The sequence below is a fragment of the Neoarius graeffei genome, chromosome 4 (assembly GCF_027579695.1).
Source record: "Neoarius graeffei isolate fNeoGra1 chromosome 4, fNeoGra1.pri, whole genome shotgun sequence".
NCBI lineage: Eukaryota > Metazoa > Chordata > Actinopteri > Siluriformes > Ariidae > Neoarius > Neoarius graeffei.
The window spans coordinates 103,232,384-103,259,373 of NC_083572.1; the positions used below are offsets into that span (position 1 = coordinate 103,232,384).

Below are 26,990 nucleotides of genomic sequence, written 5' to 3' on the forward strand. Positions count from 1 at the left end.
CTAGTTAGCACTGTTAGTGAATTTAAAGGTCATAGGCAACGGTTTTAATTTTATGCGCATTTGAAACTTTACATGTTAAAAAAAGACCTCTGTAATTTTCTTCTGGGCCCAAGAAGTATTGTTAATAAGTCATAATTAAAATAAGTTAGCACAGATTGTGGCAAATTCCTGTTTGGCGATTTTCGTGACCACTCGGCGCGTGACGTCAATTAAGCCAAACAAACTGCTTGAGTTGAGTCCACTTCTGTTTACTTACATTGCCGTTCAGCTTGATTGCAGACGTGCGTTCAGGAATTTCCAAAGAAAACCCCCCATGCCTTATTGTTGTACAGTGAACTGTAACAACGGGACTGGTTCAGGAAGAAGTTTTTACCTTTTACCGAGAGAGGAGAAGAGGCGGAGAGAGTGGATTGGCTTTTTCCGGAAGAGGAGAAGAGGCAGAACGAGAGGATTGGCTTTTTCCGAAAAAAGAGAAGAGGCGGAGCGAGTGGGTTGGCTTTTTCCAAAAAAGGAGAAGAGGCGGAGCGAGAGGGTTGGCTTTTTCTGAAAAAGGAGAAGAGGTGGAGCGAGTGGGTTGGCTTTTTCCGGAAGAGGAGCTGAGGCAGAGAGAGTGGATTGTGTGCGTGAAGCCAGAGGGTTGTTTTTTCCGGAAGAGGACACGAGGCGGAGAGAGTGGATTGTGCGCATGAAACAAAATCAAGCAGTCAAAGAAGAAACAGTCCAGTAACGCTCAAGCAAAATGGAGAAGATTGGAGGTAAACATTTTTACTTTTGCTTGCAATTGACAAGTCAAAAATCCTGAGGGATCCTGTACAATCATTGTGGAAATGAGACAAAGGGATATTTCCTCGCTTAGAGTCAGCTATAAATAGTATAATGCCGCGGATGGCAGGCTAATGTGGCCGACCGGCGCACTGTCCAGTAATCGTTCCCTATATCCACTAGGGAGGGCGGTTTAATCATTCTTCAAAAGGGCTCTTATTTAGTATTACGACAAAAGTAAGAATTTATCATAACTACCAGGATAAATCGTTTGGGTGCGAGTCTTGTTGAGGTCCGGGGTCACCGCGATCAGAGTCGGCCGAGTCGCTGTCCGATTCTGAGGCCGCACGGTCAAACCAGTGAGCCACATTCACTGATTGCTTCGCAACGGCCATAGGGTCATACATATATGGTTTCACCTCTCGATATTCAATTTGGAGAGTTCCTACTTCAAAATCGCTATCAGACATTTTACACAACCTCTCACGACCAAAGTCCGTACACGTGTGCTCGGTTCACAAGTAAACACAGAGCTGCTCCCGGTCTGTTTGGCTTGAATGACGTCACGACGACGGTCCCCTGGTGGTGAAAGTGTGTATAAGTGAGATGTAAAGAAACCTTCGGAAATTGAGCAAAACAGTATATTTTAACCGTTTTATTCAATATTAGAGTGAAAATTAGACACCAAGAAGATTGAATTCGCTTTTTGGGTCATTCTTCTAGAAAATAAAGTTGATATTCTATGTTTCACCTCTGACCCTTGCCTCTGACCTTTAAGGGTTACCATTACTGCTAATTCACATACTGTGTATTACAAATTAAAGATCTCTTACTCTTGTGACTAACACTTCCTGTAGTGATACACAGAGACACAGAGTCTCCTTGTTTATGGTATTATGTTGTATTGTAATGTAAGGTCACAAGAGCACCAGGCAAAATTCCTAAGTCTAATCATCAACGATCGTCTGACCTGGAAAGCCTGTATCGCTACGTTAGTAAAAAAAAAAAAAAACAAAACTATTGGGATTATGGGAAAAATTAGACATCTCCTCACTCAGAAAACCTTCATTACTGTGTGCAACAGTTTAGTGTACCTGTACCTCATTTACTGCAACACTGGCTGGAGGTGTGCTTGTCACACTTCATTATATCCTATCTTTTCCCTTCAAAAAAAAGTTTGTACGGATAGCCACTGGTTTCGGATTTTACACCCACTCAGAGCAGTGCTACTGATGCGGAGCTCAGCCCGTAAGAAAGAAAGATAGATAGATAGATAGATAGATAGATAGATAGATAGATAGATAGATAGATAGATAGATAGATAGATAGATAGATAGATAGATAGATAGATAGAGTCTTAAGATGGTAGGCCTAGAGATGCAGATACAGTTGCTATTTTTAATCGCCCACGTGCGTCTGAACCAGCAGCAGCAGGAAACGTGTGCCGTTTTGCCACCTAATCATGAATGGATCTAGCATGAAACGGGTCTGTACCATGCGACAACGTCTTGGCTATTCAATCGGCCCTGATGCCAAGAGTGTCTAGTGTACTTACTTGAAATGCTCAGTGATTTTGGGCAGCTTTGTAGCGCACCTCTTCATTTTCCAATTCCAGGATGCCATGAACAGAGTCAAGGTCAAATCACTAAACAGCGCCATCTAGCACCCAGTGCCTAGAACATACTTTTATGTATGGTTGTGAATGGCAGTTAGTGCATGCAGCGAAACCCTTTATTTTCACTTCTGGGTTGAGTACCAGGATAGTCTACATCTATATAGTCTACACCTTTAGTTTCCGTTTCCGGTTGAGAGTACGTCGTGCGCATTCTGGCTGCCGCTTCTCACCGGAGCTTTTTATTTTATTTTCTCTCCTTTTTTTTTTTTTTGTGTGTGTTTATGTAGTTTGATGTTTGTTTTTGTTTGAGTGTTTTGTCCGCCGGTTGTGGTGTATCTCCAGACCCAGTTTTGGGTGTACGTTCCCTCCAGGCCTTGGTTCACCATGGGTGATGCCTGTTCTACTGGCTATGGACTGCAGTGAGCTCGTTTCTCATTTTAACATTGTGGTTGTCCAGCGCTCTGTGCTTTAGTGCTTGGTGTGATGTTCCGAGCGATTTTGCTCGGTAGTGTCGCAGCGGCTGTGCAGGTGGTTTGCGATATACCAGCGCTCTGCATGGTGGTGCCTCTGTGCTCGCTTTGTGGATCCATGGCGTGGTGTTCTGAGTGATGTTGCCCGGCAGCGGTGCAGCAGCTGTGCTGGCGGTGTGGGACTTATTTTCGTGTGCCTTTTGGTGGGACTGTGGCTGCTACACCTTTGGAATGGCATCCTGACCTCTATTTGGTGGACTTTTTTTTTCCTCCCTATAATTGTAAAGCGACCTTGAGTTTTGAGAAAGGCGCTATATAAATTGAACTTATTATACATACGGGCCACTTTTTCCATGAAATAAAAACGTGTTCTCAATATATTCCATTGAGAGTTGTTCACCAGGTGGCCCCACCTGCCATGGATGCGACTACACAGGGGTCATATGCAATTTTACAAAAATCACTACTCCCACAGGATTGATCAGATTTCAAACTCGCACAAGCAATAGAGGCCAGTATGAGCTATAGCTTCATTGAGGCTATTTTACCAATATCTCATCTCATCATCTGTAGCTGCTTTATCCTGTTCTACAGGTTTGCAGGCAAGCTGGAGCCTATCCCAGCTGACTACGGACGAAAGGCGGGGTACACCCTGGATAAGTCGCCAGGTCATCACAGGGCTGACACATAGACACAGACAACCATTCATACTCACACCTACGGTCAATTTAGAGTCACCAGTTAACCTAATCTGCATGTCTTTGGACTGTGGGGGAAACCGGAGCACCCGGAGGAAACCCACGGGGAGAACATGCAAACTCCACACAGAAAGGCCCTCGCCGGCCACGGGGCTCGAACCCGGACCTTCTTGTTGTGAGGCGACAGCGCTAACCACTACACCACCGTGCCGCCCTATTTTACCAATATTGTACAATTAAACTACCTTTGTACACATTTTGTACCTTAATTACGAGTTCACTTCCATTATATAGATGATATTTTATAGTACTGATAAGCACGTTTGTTTATCCATTTTAATAATTACTACTTTGATTATTGTTACTTATAGACCTAAGGTATGTTAGATGGGGAGGATCTAGCATAAGCCAAATAGGTTTCCTTCCTCCCCCAGCACATAATTTCTTATTGTTGTCATTGTTTTTGTCTTTTTTTTTTTTACATGCAAAATAAAAACAAACAATAAAAAGTGATGAGCGAGGATTAACAGATGTGTGCGATGAGGAGTCTGGTGATCAGCAGGTGTGCTTTCTAAGGAAAGCAGAGAGCAAGGAACAGAGAATTAGACAGACAAACAGAGATCAGTACCCATGCTGAGAGTCTGAATGCAGCAGGAGAGTGGAGGGGTCAGAATCCCAGTGCAGAGTCCTGTTACACACACACACACACACACACACACACACACGACACACAAGCACACACACACAGACATAAGCATGCAGTCAAAAAGGAAATATGTGTTAGTAGAACAGCTGTTGTACAGTGTTGAGTACAAACACGCAGACATTATTTTAGTCACACAGTCAGGAGCGTGCACGTAGATACGTGTTTACAGGTTAATAAATATTACAGATGTTAGTGTGTATGTCTTTTTTCTGAGAAAATCTACAATCCCATGTATGAAAAGATGCTTTAAAGCAGCCAGTTACAAAACAAACAATCAGATTAAATGGGAACTGAAGTCATTTTTAAACTTGCTTTATTTTTTAATTTACGTGTTATTCAATTATGTTTTCGGTTTTATTAACCTTATATCATGACTCGTATTGGCATGTTATATTATACTTCTCTGCCTTTTCGGTTTTTAGCCATGTTGAATGTAGTTCGTTTGGTCCACGGCAGGCGTCGCTTATCCGCGCGATCTTCACAAGACTTGGGCGAGACTTCAAACGTGAAGTGTCAGCGCCGCCATTTTGAAAACTGTTTATACAGTGGCCAGATCGCTATATCATTCCAATTTTGATTAATTTCGAGATTTGCCAGCTTCGTTAGTGATGGAGATTATTCCATACGACTTTGAACCAACGTGGAGTAGAGAAGAGTTGGAAAGACGACAGGATAAGGACGAGTCAGTGGCGCTGGAATTTACATCATTACTGTCGCACAATTAAAACGTGCCAGATCAGATGGCTGGTGGGTTTTCAAAATAATAAATACATGCATGTATTTTTGCGATAAATACATATTATACTGAGCGCATTTCCTACATAATCCTCATGAAGGTTTCGGACAGCACTGCAAAATGGCGTCACCGCTATATAGTGCCCTATATAGTGAGTAGAGAGTGATTTCGGACACAGGGAAAACTTCCGGCTTGATTACGTCAGCATTCGAAAGAGGGCACGCGTGTCTTTTGACAACGTTGGCAGATGTTGGTCACTTTGATTTCCGCTGTACGTTTTACTTCCGTCCTATGATGTCTCGCACAGGTCTCAACGAATCTCGTATACGGCCATTGCTTTGACATATGGACTGATATATTACAGAGCATATTTCAAACACTCATAACTTGCTATAGCAGTGAGAGAATAGCGATCAAAAATGCATTCCTATATTTAATAAAATGAGATAAATAGAATTTTGATAATTAAAAAATTGCCTTCAGTTCCCCTTTAAAGTGCTGAGGAGAGTGAGGTCATGCCTCCTTCACTAGGTCTGACAGGTATAGAAGCCACACCTCCTTCAAAGGGACTGACAAGTACAGAAGACATGCCTCCTTCACTAGGACTGACAAGTAAGGAGGCCAAGCCTCCTTCACTGTGACGGGCAGGTATGGAGGCAACACCTCCTTCACTGGGATTGACACATTCACTGGGACTGATGGGTACAGAAGCCACGCCTCCTTCACTGGGACTGAAGGGTACAGAGGCCACGCTTCCTTCACTGGGACTGATGGATACAGAGGCCACGCCTCCTTCACTGGGACTGATGGGTACAGAGGCCACGCCTCCTTCACTGGGACTGACGGGTACAGAGGCCACGCCTCCTTCACTGGGACTGACGGGTACAGAGGCCACGCCTCCTTCACTGGGACTGACGGGTACAGAGGCCACGCCTCCTTCACTGGGACTGACGGGTACAGAGGCCACGCCTCCTTCACTGGGACTGACGGGTACAGAGGCCACGCCTCCTTCATTAGGACTGACGGGTACAGGCCACACCTCCACTGGGACTGACGGGTACAGAGGCCACGCCTCCTTCACTGGGACTGACGGGTACAGAGGCCACGCCTCCTTCACTGGCACTGACAGGTACAGAGGCCACGCCTCCTTCACTGGGACTGATGGGTACAGAGGCCACGCCTCCTTCACTGGGACTGACGGGTACAGAGGCCACGCCTCCTTCACTGGGACTGACGGGTACAGAAGCCACGCCTCCTTCACTGGGAACAACAGGAACAGAGGCCACGCCTCTTTCATGAGGAATGACAGGTACAGAGGCAACACCTTCAGTGGGATTGACACCTCCTTCACTGGGATTGACAGGTACAGAGGCCACACCTCCTTCACTGGGACTGACAGGTACAAAGGCCATGCCTCCTTCACTGGGACTGACAGGTATAGAGGCCACACCTCCTTCAATAGGACTGACAAGTACAGAGGCCATGCCTCCTTCACTGGGACCGACAGGTACAGAAGCCACGCCTCCTATACTGGGAACAACAGGAACAGAGGCCACGCCTCTTTCATGAGGAATGACAGGTACAGAGGCAACACCTTCAGTGGGATTGACACCTCCGTCACTGGGATTGACAGGTACAGAGGCCACACCTCCTTCACTGGGACTGACAGGTACAGAGGCCACACCTCCTTCACGGGGACTGACAGGTACAGAGGCCACGCCTACTTCACTGGGACTGACAGGTACACAGGCCACACCTCGGGACTGACAGGTACAGAGGCCACGCCTCCGTCACTGGGACTGACGGGTACAGAGGCCACGCCTCCTTCACTGTGACTGACGGGTACAGACGCCACGCCTCCGTCACTGGGACTGACGGGTGCAGAGTCCACACTTCCTTCACTGGAACTGACAAGTACAAAGGCCACGCCTCCTTCAATAGGACTGACAAGTACAGAGGCCATGCCTCCTTCACTGGGACCGACAGGTACAGAAGCCACGCCTCCTACACTGGGAACAACAGGAACAGAGGCCACGCCTCTTTCATGAGGAATGACAGGTACAGAGGCAACACCTTCAGTGGGATTGACACCTCCTTCACTGGGACTGACAGGTACAGAAGCCACACCTCTTTCACTGGGACTGACAGGTACAGAGGCCACACCTCCTTCACTGGGACTGACAGGTACAGAGGCCACGCCTCCTTCACTGGGACTGACAGGTACAGAGGCCACGCCTCCTTCACTGGGACTGACAGGTACAGAGGCCACACCTCGGGACTGACAGGTACAGAGGCCATGCCTCCTTCACTGGGACTGACGGGTACAGAGGCCACACTTCCTTCACTGGAACTGACAGGTACAAAGGCCACGCCTCCTTCAATAGGATTGACAGGTACAGAGGCCACGCCTCCTTCAGTGGGACCGACAGGTACAGAAGCCACGCCTCCTACACTGGGAACTACAGGTACAGAGGCCACGCCTCTTTCACGAGGAATGACAGGTACAGAGGCAACACCTTCAGTGGGATTGACACCTCCTTCCCTGGGACTGACAGGTACAGAGGCCACGCCTCCTTCACTGGGACCGACGGGTACAGAGGCCATGCCTCCTTCACTGGGACCGATGGGTACAAAGGACACGCCTCCTTCACTGGGACCGACGGGTACAGAAGCCACTCCTCCTTCGCTGGGACCGACGCCACGCCTCCTTCGCTGGGACCGACGCCACGCCTCCTTCGCTGGGGCCCGACGCCACGCCTCCTTCGCTGGGGCCCGACGGGTACAGAGGCCACGCCTCCTTCGCTGGGGCCCGACGGGTACAGAGGCCACGCCTCCTTCGCTGGGGCCCGACGGGTACAGAGGCCACGCCTCCTTCGCTGGGCCACGACGGGTACAGAGGCCACGCCTCCTTCGCTGGGCCCGACGGGTACAGAGGCCACGCCTCCTTCGCTGGGCCCGACGGGTACAGAGGCCACGCCTCCGTCGCTGGGACCGACGGGTACAGAGGCCACGCCTCCGTCGCTGGGACCGACGGGTACAGAGGCCACGCCTCCGTCGCTGGGACCGACGGGTACAGAGGCCACGCCTCCGTCGCTGGGACCGACGGGTACAGAGGCCACGCCTCCGTCGCTGGGACCGACGGGTACAGAGTCCACACTTCCTTCACTGGAACTGACAAGTACAAAGGCCACGCCTCCTTCAACAGGACTGACAAGTACAGAGGCCATGCCTCCTTCACTGGGACCGACAGGTACAGAAGCCACGCCTCCTTCACTGGGACCGACGGGTACAGAAGCCACGCCTCCTTCACTGGGACCGACGGGTACAGAAGCCACGCCTCCTTCACTGGGACCGACGGGTACAGAGTCCACGCCTCCTTCACTGGGACCGACGGGTACAGAGTCCACGCCTCCTTCACTGGGACCGACGGGTACAGAGTCCACACTTCCTTCACTGGGACTGATGGGTACAAAGGCCACACCTCCTTCACTGGGACCAACAGGTACAAAGGCCACGCCTCCTTCGCTGGGACCGACGGGTACAGAAGCCACATCTTCACTGGGACTGACGGGTACAGAGGCCACGCCTCCTTCACTGGACCGACAGGTCCAGAGGCCACACCTCCTTCACTAGGACCAACGGGTGCAGAAGCCACATCTCCTTCATTGGGACCGACAGGTCCAGAAGCCACACCTCCTTCATTGGGACCGAGAGGTACAGAGGCCACACCTCCTTCACTGGGAACAACGGGTATAAGCCACGCCTCCTTCACTGGGACAGACGGGTACAAAGGCCACGCCTCCTTCACTGAGACCGACAGGTACAGAGGCCATGCCTCCTTCATTAGGACCGAGAGGTACAGAGGCCACCCCTCCTTCACTGGGACTGACAGGGACAGAGGCCACGCCTCCTTCACTGGGACCGACGGGTACACAGGCCACGCCTTCTTCACTGGGATTGACACCTCCTTCACTTTGACTGACAGGTATAGGGGCCACACCACTTTCACTGGCATTGATCGGTACAGAGGCTACTCCTCCTTCACTACAATTTATACGAGTATAATATTTTTTAAACGAGGCCCCAGTATCAGTGTCATGAAGTTTATCTGAATATTAATAATGACAAGCGTCCAGTATGGAGTGTTTTGGAGTGTACCTGAATATTAATAATGACAAGCGTCCAGTATGGAGTGTTTTGGCGTGTACCTGAATATTAATAATGACAAGCGTCCAGTATGGAGTGTTTGAGTGTACCTGAATATTAATAATGACAAGCGTCCAGTATGGAGTGTTTTGGAGTGTACCTGAATATTAATAATGACAAGCGTCCAGTATGGAGTGTTTTGGAGTGTACCTGAATATTAATAATGACAAGCGTCCAGTATGGAGTGTTTTGGAGTGTACCTGAATATTAATAATGACAAGCGTCCAGTATGGAGTGTTTTGGAGTGTACCTGAATATTAATAATGACAAGCGTCCAGTATGGAGTGTTTGAGTGTACCTGAATATTAATAATGACAAGCGTCCAGTATGGAGTGTTTTGGAGTGTACCTGAATATTAATAATGACAAGCGTCCAGTATGGAGTGTTTGAGTGTACCTGAATATTAATAATGACAAGCGTCCAGTATGGAGTGTTTTGGAGTGTACCTGAATATTAATAATGACAAGCGTCCAGTATGGAGTGTTTTGGAGTGTACCTGGCTCCGGTGGCGCCATCTGTCGAGTCCTGGCTGCCGGTTTCACTCGGAGTGCCCACTGATTTGGCAGAGGGAGACATGGGAGGGGGGACTAAATAATGAAACAGACATGTATCCTCTGTTACTATTCGCAGAGGCTGAACTACTCATACACACACACACACACACACACGGTATAGTGATTTGGAGCGCAGAAAGAAATGCAAAACCAGACATTCATAAAAATAACAAAGGAGGCACAGGAGAGAAAGCACATGGCAGGGTCCAGGATGTGAAAGAAAAGACAAGGAATTGGGGAAAAAAAGAGAGAAGACAAAAAGAAGCACTGGTTAAAAGTCATGCAGGGTTAACATGAGGTTAACATGAGCTCATTCCACACAGAAGTAAACAGCACTCGAACACAGACAGCAGCAATGATGGGACTACATGCTACATGCTAATAACGTTAGAAAATAACTTTTATAACGTTACAACTAAGCAAAGTCTCTCATACTACTACTACTATTATTACTCCTAACACTATTACTCAACTCCGAAAGCTTTCATGGATTTTCCCACTTTGTATTTCTGAATATACAGCAGTATACAGCATATGACCTAGGATGCAATAATACCCTTTCCTCATCCCTAACATGACGCCAATATCCGAGCTCTAAACACTGGCCAAAGCTGATGTGATCCTGGCATTCTCAATGTACAGCTGAGCGTACTCTCTGCATGTTTCTGTTACGAACTTGCTAATAGATTATATATACTTTTTTCAAGCTTGCCCACAAAAATGTCAGTAGATAACATGGTAATATATCCTGTCAAACCCAATCAAGCATTTCGGACCAGTATTCATCTGTAAACTGCTACAGTGAGATCTCAGAGTCTCAGATCATGACACTACATTTCCCAGAATGCTCTAGTGGAGTCGTACCCATGGCAGGATCGGTGATGCCCATGCTCTGCAGCAGAGCCTCTGCCTCCCTCCTCTTCCTCTCCAGATCAGAGTCATCATGTGGCGGAGAGGCGCCTTCAGTCTGCAGCAAGAACAGGGGTGTCAGGGTCAGTGTATATCTCACACACACACACACACATACATATATATGTATATATAAAAGCATCTCACTTCTTTTTTCTTGCGTTCCTCCTCTTTTCTCTTCTTCTCCTCCCTGATCTGAGCAAGGCGCTGTTTCTTCCTCTCCAGCTCTGCCTTCAACTCGCTTTTGTCCGACATTATGTCCAGACTAAGAACGCACACACACAAACGCACCTCATTGTTTCAGTAACGACAGGCAAGCTTGCGGCTATGTATCATAAATGTACATATGCAATATGGACCACATGGCAGAGCAGACAGAGACCTACTGATTGGACATTTATCACAATTATTTGCTGCAGTTTTGACTGGAAAACAAAATACAACAACAATGGTGTGCTTTGCATTTTGTCGTGTTGTTTCTATTTGTTTGAACAGTAGAATACAATATTGCAAATTATTACATCCAGGACACTTTTTCCATGGAATAAAAACATGTGTTCTATTCCCTTCTAGCAGGTTTCATTCATTCAGTTCGATAGCATGCAATATTGTTAGCATATCGCTTATCCTACGTGTATTACATCACTCTACCCAATGGAGTATAAGCGCTGAGTATGGTTTACGATATTGCATGGCGGTCAAGACAACGTATCACATGTCGGAGACGTAAAACTTCTGCGCTAGCGAGGAACTGCGACAATTTGTAAACAAACATGGCTGCCAGGTTTGCTTCGTTAAATATGGAAGATTTTGAAAGAGAAAAATGGGTTGAACACCTGAAAAGAATGTGTATGAATAATAATAATAATAATAACAACAACAACTAGAAAAGCACTCAGAGAGCGCAGACCTCTGCCAAGAATCCTTTAAAAAAATCCGGGATCCAGAAGGCGATCCGGATCAACGCCAAAATTTAATGGATTGTTACTTGTGCCCAGTCACACCTCTGGAAAAAATTTCAGAGCAATCCGTTCATAACTTTTTCCGTAATGTTGCTAACAGACAAACCAACAGAAAAACCAACGCTACCGAAAACATAACCTCCTTGGCGGAGGTAATAATAACACCGGCTGGTTCCCCCACAGTCCAAAGACATGCAGGTTAGGTTAACTGGTGACTCTAAATTGACTGTAGGTGTGAATGTGAGTGTGAATGGTTGTCTGTGTCTATGTGTCAGCCCTGTGATGACCTGGCGACTTGTCCAGGGTGTACCCCGCCTCTCGCCCGTAGTCAGCTGGGATAGGCTCCAGCTTGCCTGCGACCCTGTAGAACAGGATAAGCAGCTACAGATAATAGATGGATGGATGGATGGATGGATGGATGGATGGATGGATTTTGGCTGGCATTTTTTTCGTGGTATATCAGATATATTCCATTCAGCACTCATCTTTGACTCACTCCATATCATGCTAGCTGAATGGAACATATCTGATATATCACGAAAAAAAGCCAGCCAATATTATTATTATCTCATCTCATTATCTCTAGCCACTTTATCCTGTTCAATTTAGAGTTGGCAGTTAACCTAACCTGCATGTCTTTGGACTGTGGGGGAAACCGGAGCACCCGGAGGAAACCCACGGGGACACGGGGAGAACATGCAAACTCCACACAGAAAGGCCCTTGCTGGCCACAGGGCTCGAACCCGGACCTTCTTGCTGTGAGGTGACAGCGCTAACCACTACACCACCGTGCCGCCCATTATTATTATTATTATTATTATAGGATGGCACGGTGGTGTAGTGGTTAGCGCTGTCACCTCACAGCAAGGTCCCGGGTTCGAGCCCAGCGGCCAGAGAGGGCTTTTCTGTGTGGAGTTTGCATGTTCTCCCCGTGTCTTCCTCCAGGTGCTCTGGTTTCCCAGTCCAAAGACATGCAGGTTAGGCTAATTGGTGGTTCTAAATTGACCATGAGTGTGAATGGTTGTTTGTCTCTGTGTCAGCCCTGTGATGACATGGCGACTTGTCCAGGGTGTACCCCACCTCTCGCCCATAGTCAGCTGGGATAGGCTCCAGCTTGCCTGTGACCCTGTAGAACAGGATAAGCGGCTACAGATAATGGATGGATGGATGGATGGATGGATGGATGGATGGATGGATGGATGGATGGATATCACTCAACACCAGCCAATATTATTTAATTGTTTGTTAGTGGAGTGAAAAGTTATTTAAACTTAAAATTAGTGGACTAATTTTAGTGTTGAATAAAATATAAATGCATCTAGTTTACATGTTATCTTCTTTAAATGTCTATTTTCTAGTAGCAGTGATCATCACGACAATCAACACATTCATGACTAATGCTAATAAAATCATTGTTAATAAAACAAATCATAAAATGCACACACACGTAGGCTGATTTGACAGTCTTGATAATGCTAACGCGTTTCACTCCTCTTTTAAAAGAAACTTGCATAGGCTTTTAGTTATGTTGTCATAGTTAGTTGCCGGAGTCCCTGCTTGTACTCAGTGCAATATGTATACTGTTCCTACTTGTTCAGGTGACATCGGGCATACCTAACAACCTGTGTTTTCTCTCTCTTCTCCCCCCAAAATCTGTCCCTCTGAGTTACATGTCAGTCCTGGGATCGAGACGCTGACCTCTTCTGCTCCTCGGACCTGCCTAATCCATCCTGGTGCCCTGTGTCTGGTTGAAGTCTCATCGCATCGCTCCTGTGGAGGACGGCCCCATGTGGACAGTTGGGGGTCACGCCTGGAGGACGCTCTGGACTCTTGTAGTGGTGCTTTTGTGGCTGGGGACTGCAGTTGACTTGCTGACTTTGGGAATGCAGTTGACTTGCTGACTTTGGGACTGCAGTTGACTTGCTCAGGGCTCGAAATTCGTGGTGGTCCTGTCACCCGAGGCAACTTAATTTGTCATTTGGCGGGTAATTCCTGTCACTAGTCAGCCCGGCTGGCTAGTTGAAAATAAAAAATATACATGAAGCGAAGATTCAGACACACCGTCAACTAAAGGCGCCACATATTAAGCGTGTGCCGTGTCTGTGTTAATCGATGTGTTTATCAGCAGGACGGAAACTACTGAAGAATTCCGAATCATATCGTGTACGAGTCAGGCTGTCGGTTTTTTCACTACTGCGCATGCATATAACGCATCTCGTTGAATATCGCAGTAATCACGTTATCAAATTCAATAGATGTGGCCACATTATCGCCCATTTAAACACGTGTTTTTGTTGTTGTTTACATCTACATCTGCCAAAGCTATGTTGCAATGTGGAATTTTCTGAAAGGTGTACAGAAACCGCCAGAGACGGGGACAAAGCGACCTCGGTCTGAAGAGGAGAAAAAGGCCGCCGATAAAGCGTATGAGAAGGAGAAACGACAAAGGACTTATAAGCAAACGTGGGAGCAGGGTAGGCCTTGGCTCCAATACGATTTTTATGGAATAATTAATTTTTTTCAAGTTGATTCCTAGTCAATATGAAGCTCCTAATGCTTTCTCTCTCATAAATGGTTAAATACAGAAAGCATGTTGGACATATTTTGGGTGCTATAGTCATGATAGTAAGTATATTTGTTTTCAATACTCATACACCAAGTTGCCAAGTTTTCCAATTATTATTTGTTGATATTATATTATGGTGCTCTGTGTTCTCATTTATGTATTTAACAACAGTATCAAAATACTCGGGTCTTGAAATAAATGCACATTAGTCATGAACAATGGTAACTACTCTCTTTTGCGTTATTTTTGACAGAAGTAAAATTCATACATGAACAAATTTTGGCTAGTTGATTTTCTGTTTGGCTAGTTACTTTGGAAGGTAACTAGTCCAGCTGGCTGGTGAAAAAAATATATGAATTTCGAGCCCTGTTTCTGACTTTGGGGCTGCAGTTGACTTGCTGACTTTGGGACTACGGTTGTCGTGAACGGTTTTGCACTCAGGTTTCCGTCGGTGGGGGGTTTATAGCATCAACAAAGCTGACTTTGTTAGGACTGTTAATGTTATAGTCATGTTGTCTGTTGTTGCCCAAATGAGGGTGGGTTCCCTTTTGAGTCTGGTTCCTCTCGAGGTTTCTTCCTCATGTCATCTGAGGGAGTTTTTCCTTGCCACCGTCGCCACAGGCTTGCTCATTGGGGATAGATTAGCTCATATTAAGTCGTTCAAATTCTGTAAAGCTGCTTTGCGACAATGTTTATTGTTAAAAGCGCTGCACAAATAAACTTGACTTGGCTTGTAAGCGAATTCCGCCCCTTCCAATATGTCGGACGTTTTGACGTATTCCAGTAGCTAGCAACTGTAGCAGCTTCTGTTTTCCTTCTAAAAAAATGTATATCGCATAAATGGGATACATTTTACCAAACACTATTACTAGACACTGTTACAAACATACATAATTCCGAAAACGTTTAAAATTGGTTGTGAAAAATCAAAAAGTGATATAAAATCAACGGAGAAATTTACTTCCGGGATTGCGTGCGCGGCGACGTAGTGACGTCAGTGTAGCTGAGCTGCACGCAGAGCTGGTCCACGCCCTGATGATGATGATGTAAACCGGTTGACACAATGGACACTGGGACGTGGCAGTGTACAAATAAAGGAGTTTGTTTGTTTGTTGAAACGCAAAGTGGACTAATTTTAGTGTTGAATAAAATACAAATGCATCTGTCATAGTCTAGTTTTACACGCTATCTTTAAACGTCTATTTTCTAGCAGCAGTGATCATCATAACAATCAACACATTCATGATAATAAAATCATTGTAAATAAAACTAATCATAAAATACACACATGAGTAAGCTGATGTGATAGTCTTGATAGTGCTAATGCGTTATAAACACACCCAGTGCGTATATTTCACTTTGTCTACACTAAATAATAATAATAATTATTATTATTATTATTATTTGTATACATCAAAAAATATCAGTTTAGTTGAATAAAACACAAAGCACAAATTATTTCAGGTGCAACCAAAGCAGTAATATAATCTCTAAAAGATTACATCAACAACAGGAAGCCTTTATATCCATCTTTTTTTTTTCCACACCGGATATCATCCCGGATTAAAGCTCCATTCACTCAGTGTTGCTATAGCAACGGTTAGACTTACTCAAGAAGAATCGCGTATAAAGTCCTGTTTTGGAAGAAAGTTCTTCAGGGATTATAATTCACAGAGTTTATCCTCTTTCCCTGGTCTTGTAACAGGATCCTAGACTGCTATGGCCGCCGGAAGGATTTTTACAGCAGTGCATTACCGCATATCAGACGTTAGAGGGCGCTGTTTCACGTTTCTTTCTTCTCGTTAGCATCACTGCTAACATCAAGAATGTGGACACCTGACTGTCAGACACCTCATCTCATCTCATTATCTCTAGCCACTTTATCCTGTTCTACAGGGTCGCAGGCAAGCTGGAGCCTATCCCAGCTGACTACGGGCGAAAGGCGGGGTACACCCTGGACAAGTCGCCAGGTCATCACAGGGCTGACACATAGACACAGACAACCATTCACACTCACATTCACACCTACGGTCAATTTAGAGTTACCAGTTAACCTAACCTGCATGTCTTTGGACTGTGGGGGAAACCGGAGCACCCAGAGGTAACCCACACGGACACGGGGAGAACATGCAAACTCCGCACAGAAAGGCCCTCGCTGGCCATGGGGCTCGAACCCGGACCTTCTTGCTGTGAGGCAACAGCGCTAACCACTACACCACCGTGCCGCCCGCTGTCAGACACGTTTGTGTTTATTCCCCCAAACTCTTACCACAAACTTGAAAGCACACAATTGTCTACAACAGGGCTTTTCAAAGTGTGGGGCGCGCCTCCCCTAGGGGGCGCCAGAGTTCTTTGGGGGGGGCGCAATGTGAGGAAAAATAAACCAGAATAAGTTACTATTACGGACATTTAGCGAACTTCAGCTAGCCTTTGCCAGAGACAAAATGGATCAATTTTTAGTACCTAAAGCTACAGTGAGTGAGGAGACAGAGTCTGGGCCAAACAAAAAGAGAAGGAAGTATGACCACGATTATTTAAAGTTTGGATTTTCATGGACTGGATCTGAAGATGCTCCACTGCCACAGTGTGTTGTCTGCCAAGAGGTGCTAGCTAACGATGCTATGAGATGTTTAAAATGTGTAAAACAAGATGTTTTTTAAAAAAGCACAGATATTTAAAATGTGTAAAACAAGATGTTTTTTAAAAAAAACACAGATGTTTAAAATGTGTAAAAGAAAGAAAATAAAAATGTGTACAACAACCATTTTTTAAAAATACGAATGGAACATTAAGTATAGCAACAAAAATTGTAAGGGGGGGGGCGCTGTTGTTTATTTGCTTTCTGAGGGGGGGGCTGACTCTCCCACACTTTGAAAACCCCTGGTCTAGAATGTTTTTGTATCCTGTACATTCTCTTCACAGGAACTAGGGCTATGTTCATACTGGCAGTACAAATCTGATTGATGCGCATATTTTAAGAAGAAGAAACCTTTATTTGTCACATGCACAGTGAAATTCATTCTCTGCATTTAACCCATCTGAAGCAGTGAACACACGCACACCCAGAGCAGTAGGCAGCCACACTAGAGCGCCCGGGGAGCAGTCAGGGGTTCGGTACCTTGCTCAAGGGCACTTCAGCCCAAGGCCGCCCTACGTTAACCTAACTGCATGTCTTTGGACTGTGGGGGAAACCGGAGCACCCGGAGGAAACCCATGCAGACACGAGGAGAACATGCAAACTCCACACAGAAAGGCCCTCGCCGGCCACTGGATTTGAACCCAGAACCTTCTTGCTTTGAGGCGACCGTGCTAACCACTACACCACTACACACAAAGATAGCATGACGTCATGAAATGTGCAGAAAGAGAAGTGCATATTGGGACGTATTGAGAGTGTGTGTGAGTTGAGAGTCAGTGGGGTCTCTGGTCTTGTTGATGAGGCTAACTACAGCAAGGGGGAAAAAAATTACCTTGTGACGTGAGGTTTTGGTCCTGATGGACCGCAACCTCATACCAGAGAGGAGTGTTTCACAAAGTTTGTTGTCAAGTGTTCGTCTAATCCGGAAGTGCTATTAGAGAACGAACAAACGAACTGGTGACCTGCCTTGTGTCTGTGAAGGTTCTCAGTCATCCAGGTCATCGTAAACCGTCAGTGCTAAAGAAGGCAACTGAACTTGCTCAAAATTCTTGAAGATGTTTCACCTCTCATCCAAAAGGCTTCTTCATTTCTGTCTGACTAGTGGGGCGTTTGAGGTATTTATCCTCTAGTGGACCAAAAGCAACCCTAAGGAGAGTCACTGAGGTCACATGGGTAGTTGACCCTCTTAGTCATCCTGTAGGTGTTAGGGTCACTGGAGGCTGGGTGTGAACGGTGTTAGCAGCCTAAAGGGTGATCTGTCAGTCGTCGTTTCTCTCTGCCATCATGTGAGTCATTGAAGTCAGCTGAGTTTTGGTGTGGATGTGTATTCAGTTTTCTGGGAAGTGTGCCAAGGACTGCATTGTAGGTGGCTGATAAGTGGTGTCTCAGACCACCTCCTCTGTTCCGTGATGGACATTCCAGGTTGATGAAAATGGCTTTTTTACTCCTCTTTCAAACCATTGGTCTTCTCTGGCTAAAATGCATACATTGCAGTCCTGAAACGAGTGTTCTTTGTTGCTGAAATGAAGATAGACTGCAGAGTCCTGGCCTGAGGAACTGGTTCTCCATGCGCTTGGGAAGCGGTTGTTTTGTCTCCCCAGTGTATAGGTACATGCATTCTTCACTGCACCGAATTGCGTACATGACGTTGTCCTGTTTGTGTCTGGGTATCCTGTCCTTAGGGTGGACCAATTTCTGCCTCAGAGTGTTACTGGGTCTGAAGTGTACAGGGATGTTGTGTTTGTAGAAGATCCTCCTGAGATTCTCAGATAGTCCAGAAATGTAGGGAATGACAATGTTCTTGTGTTTGTTGCTGTCTTCTTCCCTGTCCATTATGTTTCTTTTCCTGGTCTTGATGAAAGCCCAGTTGGTATACCTGCACTTCTGAAGTGCTTCCTTGATGTGTTTTTGCTCCTTCTCTTTTCCCTCTACCCTTGTAGGAATGTTCTGAGCCACGTGATGTAAGGTTCTAATGACTCCCAATTTGTGCTCCAGTGGATGGTGAGAGTCAAACAGTAGGTACTGGTCTGTGTGTGTGGGTTTCCGGTAGACTTCAATGCTAAGGCTTCTGTCTTGTTTGATGTGCACACTGCAGTCCAAAAACAACCTAGCCTTTTTGGACAGCAGTGAACCAGCGCTTTCACTTTACATAATTACTGTATAGTTACCATCCAATATCAAACTTCATATGCCAAACAGTTGTCTGGTTACATTTCTCAGGTCCATGCGCAGCACCATTAGGACTAATTACCATGCACCTGTTCCTGATTAGAGCTCAATCACAGCGCAAACATATAAGGACTCTGAGTAACACACAGACTTTGTAAAGGCCTTCTATTTTGTGTCTCTTTTCTGGTTTTGACCCTGTTTGGGTTTTTGGACTGTGAGTATTATATTCCCTCTGATATCCTGTCTGTGCCTCACTCCACCACTGCCTGTTTTTCGACCCTGCCTTTGTGTCCGTTTTGGATCTGTTTGCCTGCGTGTTTTCAATAAAACTCTTCCTGCGATTACATCCGTCTATCGCCCTTACATGACAGAAACTGTCAACTGTCCAACAAGCTAGTAGACTAATAAAACTGTTTTAACTGGTTTTATATGAAAGTGCCGATAATATTTTCTGTAAGAAGTGTTAGTATATAATCCCACGTTATTTTTTAAAAAGCAAATTAAATATAACCGCTGGATAAAAACCCATCTACCTTATGGAAATAAATATACAAATTTTATTGTCCAGTAGTCAAAAGTTTGAGATATATTGCCTTGCACTTATGATTGGGTTCTCTGTGGTGGGACACGGACATCGTTCGTTGTACAGACGTCATACGGTCGCACAATCCATCAAAAATCAGGTTGATGCATTACCATAATCTCTTAAAGTGAGACGGCCTTTCGATTTTATAACATCAGTGAAATTTAGTTTCCTGTGAAATGTGGTCATTGTGATATATGTTTATTTCTGTAATATTTCACAAAACGTCAGGCCATTCTGTGGCTGGGAAGTTATTTAATTTGAGGGGATTCCCGAGCAAATAATGTGCATGAAATCACGCACTTCACGCAGTCAAGCAGACAGAGAAAGTCCGTGTGCGCATGCGCAGGTTTAACTTCTTCTTCTTTTGGGTTTCACGGCAGCTGGCATCCACAGTGTTGCATTACTGCCATCTACAGGTTTACCTTTGACCGTGCACTGACAGTTCCATCATTCTGTTGCTAAATGAACAGCTGATCACACCGAGGTGCTCGCTGAGCGATCATATTTATTAGTTTGGTCCTGCGTTTCCTTTCCTTTGTATATAACATAATGCCTTTTCTTCTCACTTTCCTTTACTGTAGTCGGTCTTTCACGTTTCATTCACACACTCACGTCCTCCATTTTTCTCTCCTGTTTCACATTTGTATCCCACAATGCCTTGCGTGAACAGGGAAAGCCCACCACGTCATGTGTGATGCAGTATCTTGGATCGGGTCATGGTGAAGCAGGAAAACATAGCAGAGAATTTAGGGCCACGTGGCTCTAAATTCATTAATTGCTCTACTTAAAAAAAACTAATAAAATTGGAAGTCTGTGAATTGAATTCAGTAGCTTTTGGTCACTAAAAAAAAAATAATTAGTTGTCAGGGAAAATTCTTTTTATGACCAACACTTGAAAAATCTGAAAGGCAATCTAACTTAAAGTCTGGAGCTCTGCTATTGAAGTCTGTTTTCTGCCAAAAATTAAAAGGGAGAAAATCGCATTCAATGATTTTACTTCAATTCTACTGAAAGACATTGCAACAATGCTTGCTTTTACAACTTTATGGAAAATTTGAGGAAATATTCACTGATTTGTTCACTCACTTTAGGCCACTGAGGCATTTGTTCATTTGCTCCTAAGGAGAATTTAGAGTAGTCAGTGTGAAGTCTGACTATTTTTGGGAGATATGAAGAAACCATCATACAGTGGTGCTTGAAAGTTTGTGAACCTCTTAGAATGTTCTATATTTCTGCATAAATATGACCTAAAACATCTCAGATTTTCACACAAGTCCTAAAAGTAGATAAAGAGAACCCAGTTAAACAAATGAGACAAAAATATTATACTTGGTCATTTATTTATTGAGGAAAATGATCCAATATTACATATCTGTGAGTGGCAAAAGTATGTGAACCTCTAGGATTAGCAGTTAATTTGAAGGTGAAATTAGAGTCAGGTGTTTTCATTCAATGGGATGACAATCAGGTGTGAGTGGGCACCCTGTTTTATTTAAAGAACAGGGATCTATCAAAGTCTGATCTTCACAACACGTTTGTTGAAGTGTATCATGGCACGAACAAAGGAGATTTCTGAGGACCTCAGAAAAAGCGTTGTTGATGCTCATCAGGCTGTAAAAAGTTACAAAACCATCTCTAAAGAGTTTGGACTCCACCAATCCACAGTCAGAAAGATTGTGTACAAATGGAGGAAATTCAAGACCATTGTTACCCTCCCCAGGAGTGGTCGACCAACAAAGATCACTCCAAGAGCAAGGCGTGTAATAGTTGGTGAGGTCACAAAGGACCCCAGGGTAACTTCTAAGCAACTGAAGGCCTCTCTCACATTGGCTAATGTTAATGTTCATGAGTCCACCTAGGGTTTGGCGATATGGCAAAAAAAGTTATCACGATTTATTTTCCCACATTGAACGATATTGATTTTTATCACGACCCCGGCACTGCCAGTTTGAAAGCATCTGGACTGAAACCGGAAGAAACCAGAGATTAGTTTAAAATTTTATTAACATATAAAGCAAATGGCATGCTTTAACAAGAATGATTTAGAAAATATCAGAACAAACCTCACATCAAGTGGTTTTAGCAGACAGCAAAATCTCCATGGTCAATATTTTAAAATGTAAACCAACAGTTGTACCAATTGAAAAAAGTGCAAGGGAGTGAAATGTAAAATCTGCACAACTGTGAACTAATACAGTGCACAGAAGACCAAGCAAACATCTCAAAACCAATGGACTGGTTTAAATTGCTCAGTATACAAATGTAATTATCATGAAAAAATTGTAATCCTACATAGGCTGTCTACATATGTTCTACTAGCAAATATGAATAATCTGTAAATACCAATGGCTGTGTATATGTTTAACATAGGTATTCAAACAAAAAAAAAAACAGCTCTGACAGCTCACATTAAATTGTTTTAGCAGACAGCAAAATCTCCATGGTCAATATTCAAAAATGTAAACCAACAGTTGTACCACCTGAAAAAAGTGCAAGGGAGTGAAATGTAATATCTGCACAACTGTGAACTACTACAGTGCACAGAAGACCAAGCAAACATCTCAAAACCAATGGACTGGTTTAAATTGCTCAGTATGTAACAAATGTAATAAACATGAAAAGATTGTAATGCTACATAGGCTGTCCACATATTTTCTACAACCCCGATTCCAAAAAAGTTGGGACAAAGTACAAATTGTAAATAAAAACGGAATGCAATAATTTACAAATCTCAAAAACTGATATTGTATTCACAATAGAACATAGACAACATATCAAATGTCGAAAGTGAGACATTTTGAAATTTCATGCCAAATATTGGCTCATTTGAAATTTCATGACAGCAACACATCTCAAAAAAGTTGGGACAGGGGCAATAAGAGGCTGGAAAAGTTAAAGGTACAAAAAAGGAACAGCTGGAGGACCAAATTGCAACTCATTAGGTCAATTGGCAATAGGTCATTAACATGACTGGGTACAAAAAGAGCATCTTGGAGTGGCAGCGGCTCTCAGAAGTAAAGATGGGAAGAGGATCACCAATCCCCCAATTCTGCCCTGACAAATAGTGGAGCAATATCAGAAAGGAGTTCGACAGTGTAAAATTGCAAAGAGTTTGAACATATCATCATCTACAGTGCATAATATCATTAAAAGATTCAGAGAATCTGGAAGAATCTCTGTGCGTAAGGGTCAAGGCCGGAAAACCATACTGGGTGCCCGTGATCTTCGGGCCCTTAGACGGCACTGCATCACATACAGGCATGCTTCTGTATTGGAAATCACAAAATGGGCTCAGGAATATTTCCAGAGAACATGATCTGTGAACACAATTCACCGTGCCATCCACCATTGCCAGCTAAAACTCTATAGTTCAAAGAAGAAGCCGTATCTAAACATGATCCAGAAGCGCAGACGTCTTCTCTAGGCCAAGGCTCATTTAAAATGGACTGTGGCAAAGTGGAAAACTGTTCTGTGGTTAGACGAATCAAAATTTGAAGTTTTTTATGGAAATCAGGGGCGCCGTGTCATTCGGACTAAAGAGGAGAAGGACGATCCAAGTTGTTATCAGCGCTCAGTTCAGAAGCCTGCATCTCTGATGGTATGGGGTTGCATTAGTGTGTGTGGCATGGGCAGCTTACACATCTGGAAAGACACCATCAATGCTGAAAGGTACTGTATATCCAGGTTCTAGAGCAACATATGCTCCCATCCAGATGACGTCTCTTTCAGGGAAGACCTTGCATTTTCCATCATGACAATGCCAAACTACATACTGCATCAATTACAGCATCATGGCTGTGTAGAAGAAGGGTCCGGGTACTGAACTGGCCAGCCTGCAGTCCAGATCTTTCACCCATAGAAAACATTTGGCGCATCATAAAATGGAAGATACGACAAAAAAGACCTAAGACAGTTGAGCAACTAGAATCCTACATTAGACAAGAGTGGGTTAACATTCCTATCCCTGAACTTGAGCAACTTGTCTCCTCAGTCCCCAGACGTTTACAGACTGTTGTAAAGAGAAAAGGGGATGTCTCACAGTGGTAAACATGGCCTTGTCCCAACTTTTTTGAGATGTGTTGTTGTCATGAATTTTAAAATCACCTAATTTTTCTCTTTAAATGAAACATTTTCTCAGTTTAAACATTTGATATGTCATCTATGTTCTATTCTGAATAAAATATGGAATTTTGAAACTTCCACATCATTGCATTCCGTTTTCATTTACAATTTGTACTTTGTCCCAACTTTTTTGGAATCGGGGTTGTACTTGCAAATTATGACTAATCTGTAAATACCAATGACTGTGGATATGTTTAACATAGGTATTCAACAAAAAAAACAGCTCTGACAGTTCACATCAAATTGTTTTAGCAGACAGCAAATCTCCATGGTCAGTATTCAAAAATGTAAACCAACAGTTGTACCAATTGAAAAAAGTGCAAATGTATTGTAGAAATTCGGACGGCAGGCCAGAACTGAGTTCAAAAAAACCTCTTTATTGTCACTTTTCAGTGATTTATACACTCTCCCCGCCACACACACACGCACGCACGCACGCACACAGGTCGTCTGGTTGGGGAGAGAGCTCTCTTCCTCGGCTCTCTGCGGTCACTGGGGAAGACACACAAACACACGTTAACTGACGTGTAGTGTAGTGATTCTGCCACTTACCTTCCCTGACTCCGCCCTCTGGTCACAGACTGATGCTTGACCACGCCCCCGCTGCCACATACCCCCACCGCCCGACTCAGGCCGGGCAGCTGTCTGGCCTGCAGCCGACTCCCCCCCCTTGACGGGAGAGGAAGTCCGCCACGACCATCTGCGCCCCCAGCCTGTGGATCACCTTGAAGTTAAAGGGCTGGAGTGCCAGATACCAACGGGTGATCTGCGCGTTGGCATCCTTCATGCGGTGGAGCCACTGGAGGGGCGCATGGTCCGAACAGAGGGTGAAAGGGCGTCCCAGCAGGTAGTAGCGGAGGGCGAGGGCCGCCCACTTGATGGCCAAGCACTCCTTCTCTATTGTGCTGTAGCGCCCCTCACGCACCGACAGCTTTCTGCTGATGTACAGCATGGGGCAATCCTCCCCCTCCACCTCCTGGGACAGAACAGCCCCCAGCCCTCTGTCCGACGCGTCCGTCTGCAACATAAAGGGGAGAGAAAAGTCAGGGGAGTGTAACAGTGGCCCCCCACACAGTGCAGCCTTCACCTCAGAGAAAGCCCGCTGGCATTGCTCCGTCCACTGGACCGGATCTAGTGCTCCCTTTTTAGTGAGATCAGTCAGCGGGCTGGTGACGTCCGAATAATTAGGTATGAACCTACGATAGTAGCCAGCCAGCCCCAGGAACTGTCTCACCCCCTTTTTGGTCTTGGGCCTCGGGCAGGCCGCAATCGCTGCTGTCTTATTAATTTGGGGACGCACCTGCCCATTGCCCAAGTGGAAGCCCAGATACTGTACTTCCACCTGCCCAATCACACACTTCTTCGGGTTGGCTGTGAGACCCGCTCACCTCAGCGACCCAAAGACGGCCCTCAGGTGTTGTAGATGCCGCGGCCAGTTGTTACTATAGATTATAATATCGTCTAAGTATGCGGCCACATAGGTGGCGTAGGGGCGGAGGACCCTGTCCATAAGCCGCTGGAACATAGCAGGTGCCCCAAACAGCCCAAAAGGAAGTGTGACAAATTGGTGTAAGCCAAACGGTGTGGAAAAGGCTGTTTTCTCCCAGGATAGTGGAGTCAAGGGGATCTGCCAATATCCCTTTGTTAAATCCAGTGTCGAATAAAAGCGAGCCATGCCTAGTCGATCCAGCAACTTGTCAATATGAGGCATTGGGTACGCATCGAATTTAGACACTGCGTTGACTTTTCTATAGTCCACACAGAACCGGACCGACCCATCGGCCTTGGGAACCAAGACCACTGGGCTGCTCCAGTCACTGTGGGACTCCTCGACGATGCCCATTTCGAGCATGGCCTCGAGTTCTTCCCGAACCACTTTTTTCTTGTGTTTGGGTAGCCTGTAAGGGCGGCTGTGCACTACCACCCCCAGGGGCGTCTCAATGTGGTGTTCTATGAGGCGGGTGTGGCCGAGCAGGGGTGAGAACATGTCCGAAAATTTGGTCTGCAACTGGGCAACCTCCGTGAGTTGGGTCGGGGAGAGGTGGTCTCCACAGGGGACCGGAGAGGTAAGCGATGTCAATGTCCCTTTTTGAACCTCCAGCCCCAGCTCCGCCTTCTCCAGAGCCAACGACACCAACGCCACGGGGACCTCCTCGTTCCAGAGTTTGAGCAGATTGAGGTGGTAAATCTGTAGCGCCCCACCCCTGTCCGTTTGCCTCACCTCATAGTCAACATCCCGACTCGCCATGTGACCTCAAAGGGTCCTTGCCACTTGGCGACCAATTTGGAGCTCGACGTGGGCAAGAGTACGAGTACTTTATCTCCCGGTGTGAACTCCCAAAGGCATGTACCCCTGTCGTACAGGCGGGTTTGCCATTCTTGGGCCTGCCGCAAATTCTCCTGGGTTAGGTGTGTGAGTGTGTGGAGTTTTGCGCACAGGTCAAGAACGTATTGGATTTCATTTTTGCTCGGTGAAGGTCCCTCCTCCCAATTTTCCTGCAGTACATCTAGGATGCCGTGCGGCTTATGCCAATATAATAATTCGAACGGGGAGAACCCTGTGGAGGCTTGTGGAACCTCTCACACTGCAAATAACAGGGGTTTGAGCCATTTATCCCAATTGCGTGCGTCCTCGCGAACAAACATTTTAATTATATTCTTGAGTGTGCGATTGAACCGTTCAACTAAACCGTCCATTTGTGGGTGATAAATGCTGGTGCGGATCGGCTTAATTCCCAATAACCCATACAGTTCGCTCAGTGTGCGTGACATAAACGAGGTGCCTTGATCAGTCAGAATCTCTTTGGGGATTCCGACTCAGGAGATGATGCGGAAGAGCGCTTCCGCAATACTGCGTGCTGAGATATTGCGAAGAGGCACTGCTTCCAGTTATCGCGTTGCATAGTACACCAGAACTAAAATAAAGCGATACCCTCGTGTTGACCGATCTAATGGCCCGACGAGATTCATCCCAATTCTTTCAAATGGGGTCTCGATTAATGGTAGAGGGCGCAAAGGCGCTTTTAGAATGGCCGCTGGATTTACTAACTGGCATTCGCAGCACGCCGTACACCACCTACGGACATCGCCGCGAATCCCTGGCCAATAGAACCGGGCCATTATTTGGGCTAGTGTCTTATCCTGCCCCAAGTGTCCAGCCATGGGATTAAAGTGAGCCGCCTGGAATACCAATTCCCGGCAGCTCTTTGGAATCAAAAGTTGTGTAATCGGCTCCTTAGTCTGAGTGTCCTGCATCACTCGGTACAACCTATCTCTCATAATGGAGAAATA

At 45.6% G+C, this 26,990-nt stretch overlaps 1 protein-coding gene across 4 annotated transcripts in view; it reads right to left on the reverse strand.

Moving 5' to 3' along the window:
* The window catches only part of dync1i2b (dynein, cytoplasmic 1, intermediate chain 2b), a 40,334-nt gene extending 24,432 nt beyond the window's left edge, over positions 1-15,902 (reverse strand). Inside the window, exons 1-5 of one of the 4 annotated variants that reach the window (XM_060920093.1) lie at positions 15,795-15,902; positions 10,804-10,921; positions 10,612-10,714; positions 9,690-9,747; positions 4,174-4,233 (exon numbers count right to left, since the gene is read on the reverse strand). In XM_060920093.1, the coding sequence (XP_060776076.1) occupies positions 4,174-4,233; positions 9,690-9,747; positions 10,612-10,714; positions 10,804-10,911 (329 nt within the window). In that variant the 5' untranslated portion in view covers positions 10,912-10,921; positions 15,795-15,902. Of the gene's footprint in view, positions 1-4,173; positions 4,234-9,689; positions 9,781-10,611; positions 10,715-10,803; positions 10,922-15,794 lie in introns of all 4 variants that reach the window. The other 3 variants (XM_060920092.1, XM_060920096.1, XM_060920095.1) reach the window with 3 other exon arrangements.
* Between the last annotated feature and the right edge of the window lie 11,088 nt (positions 15,903-26,990).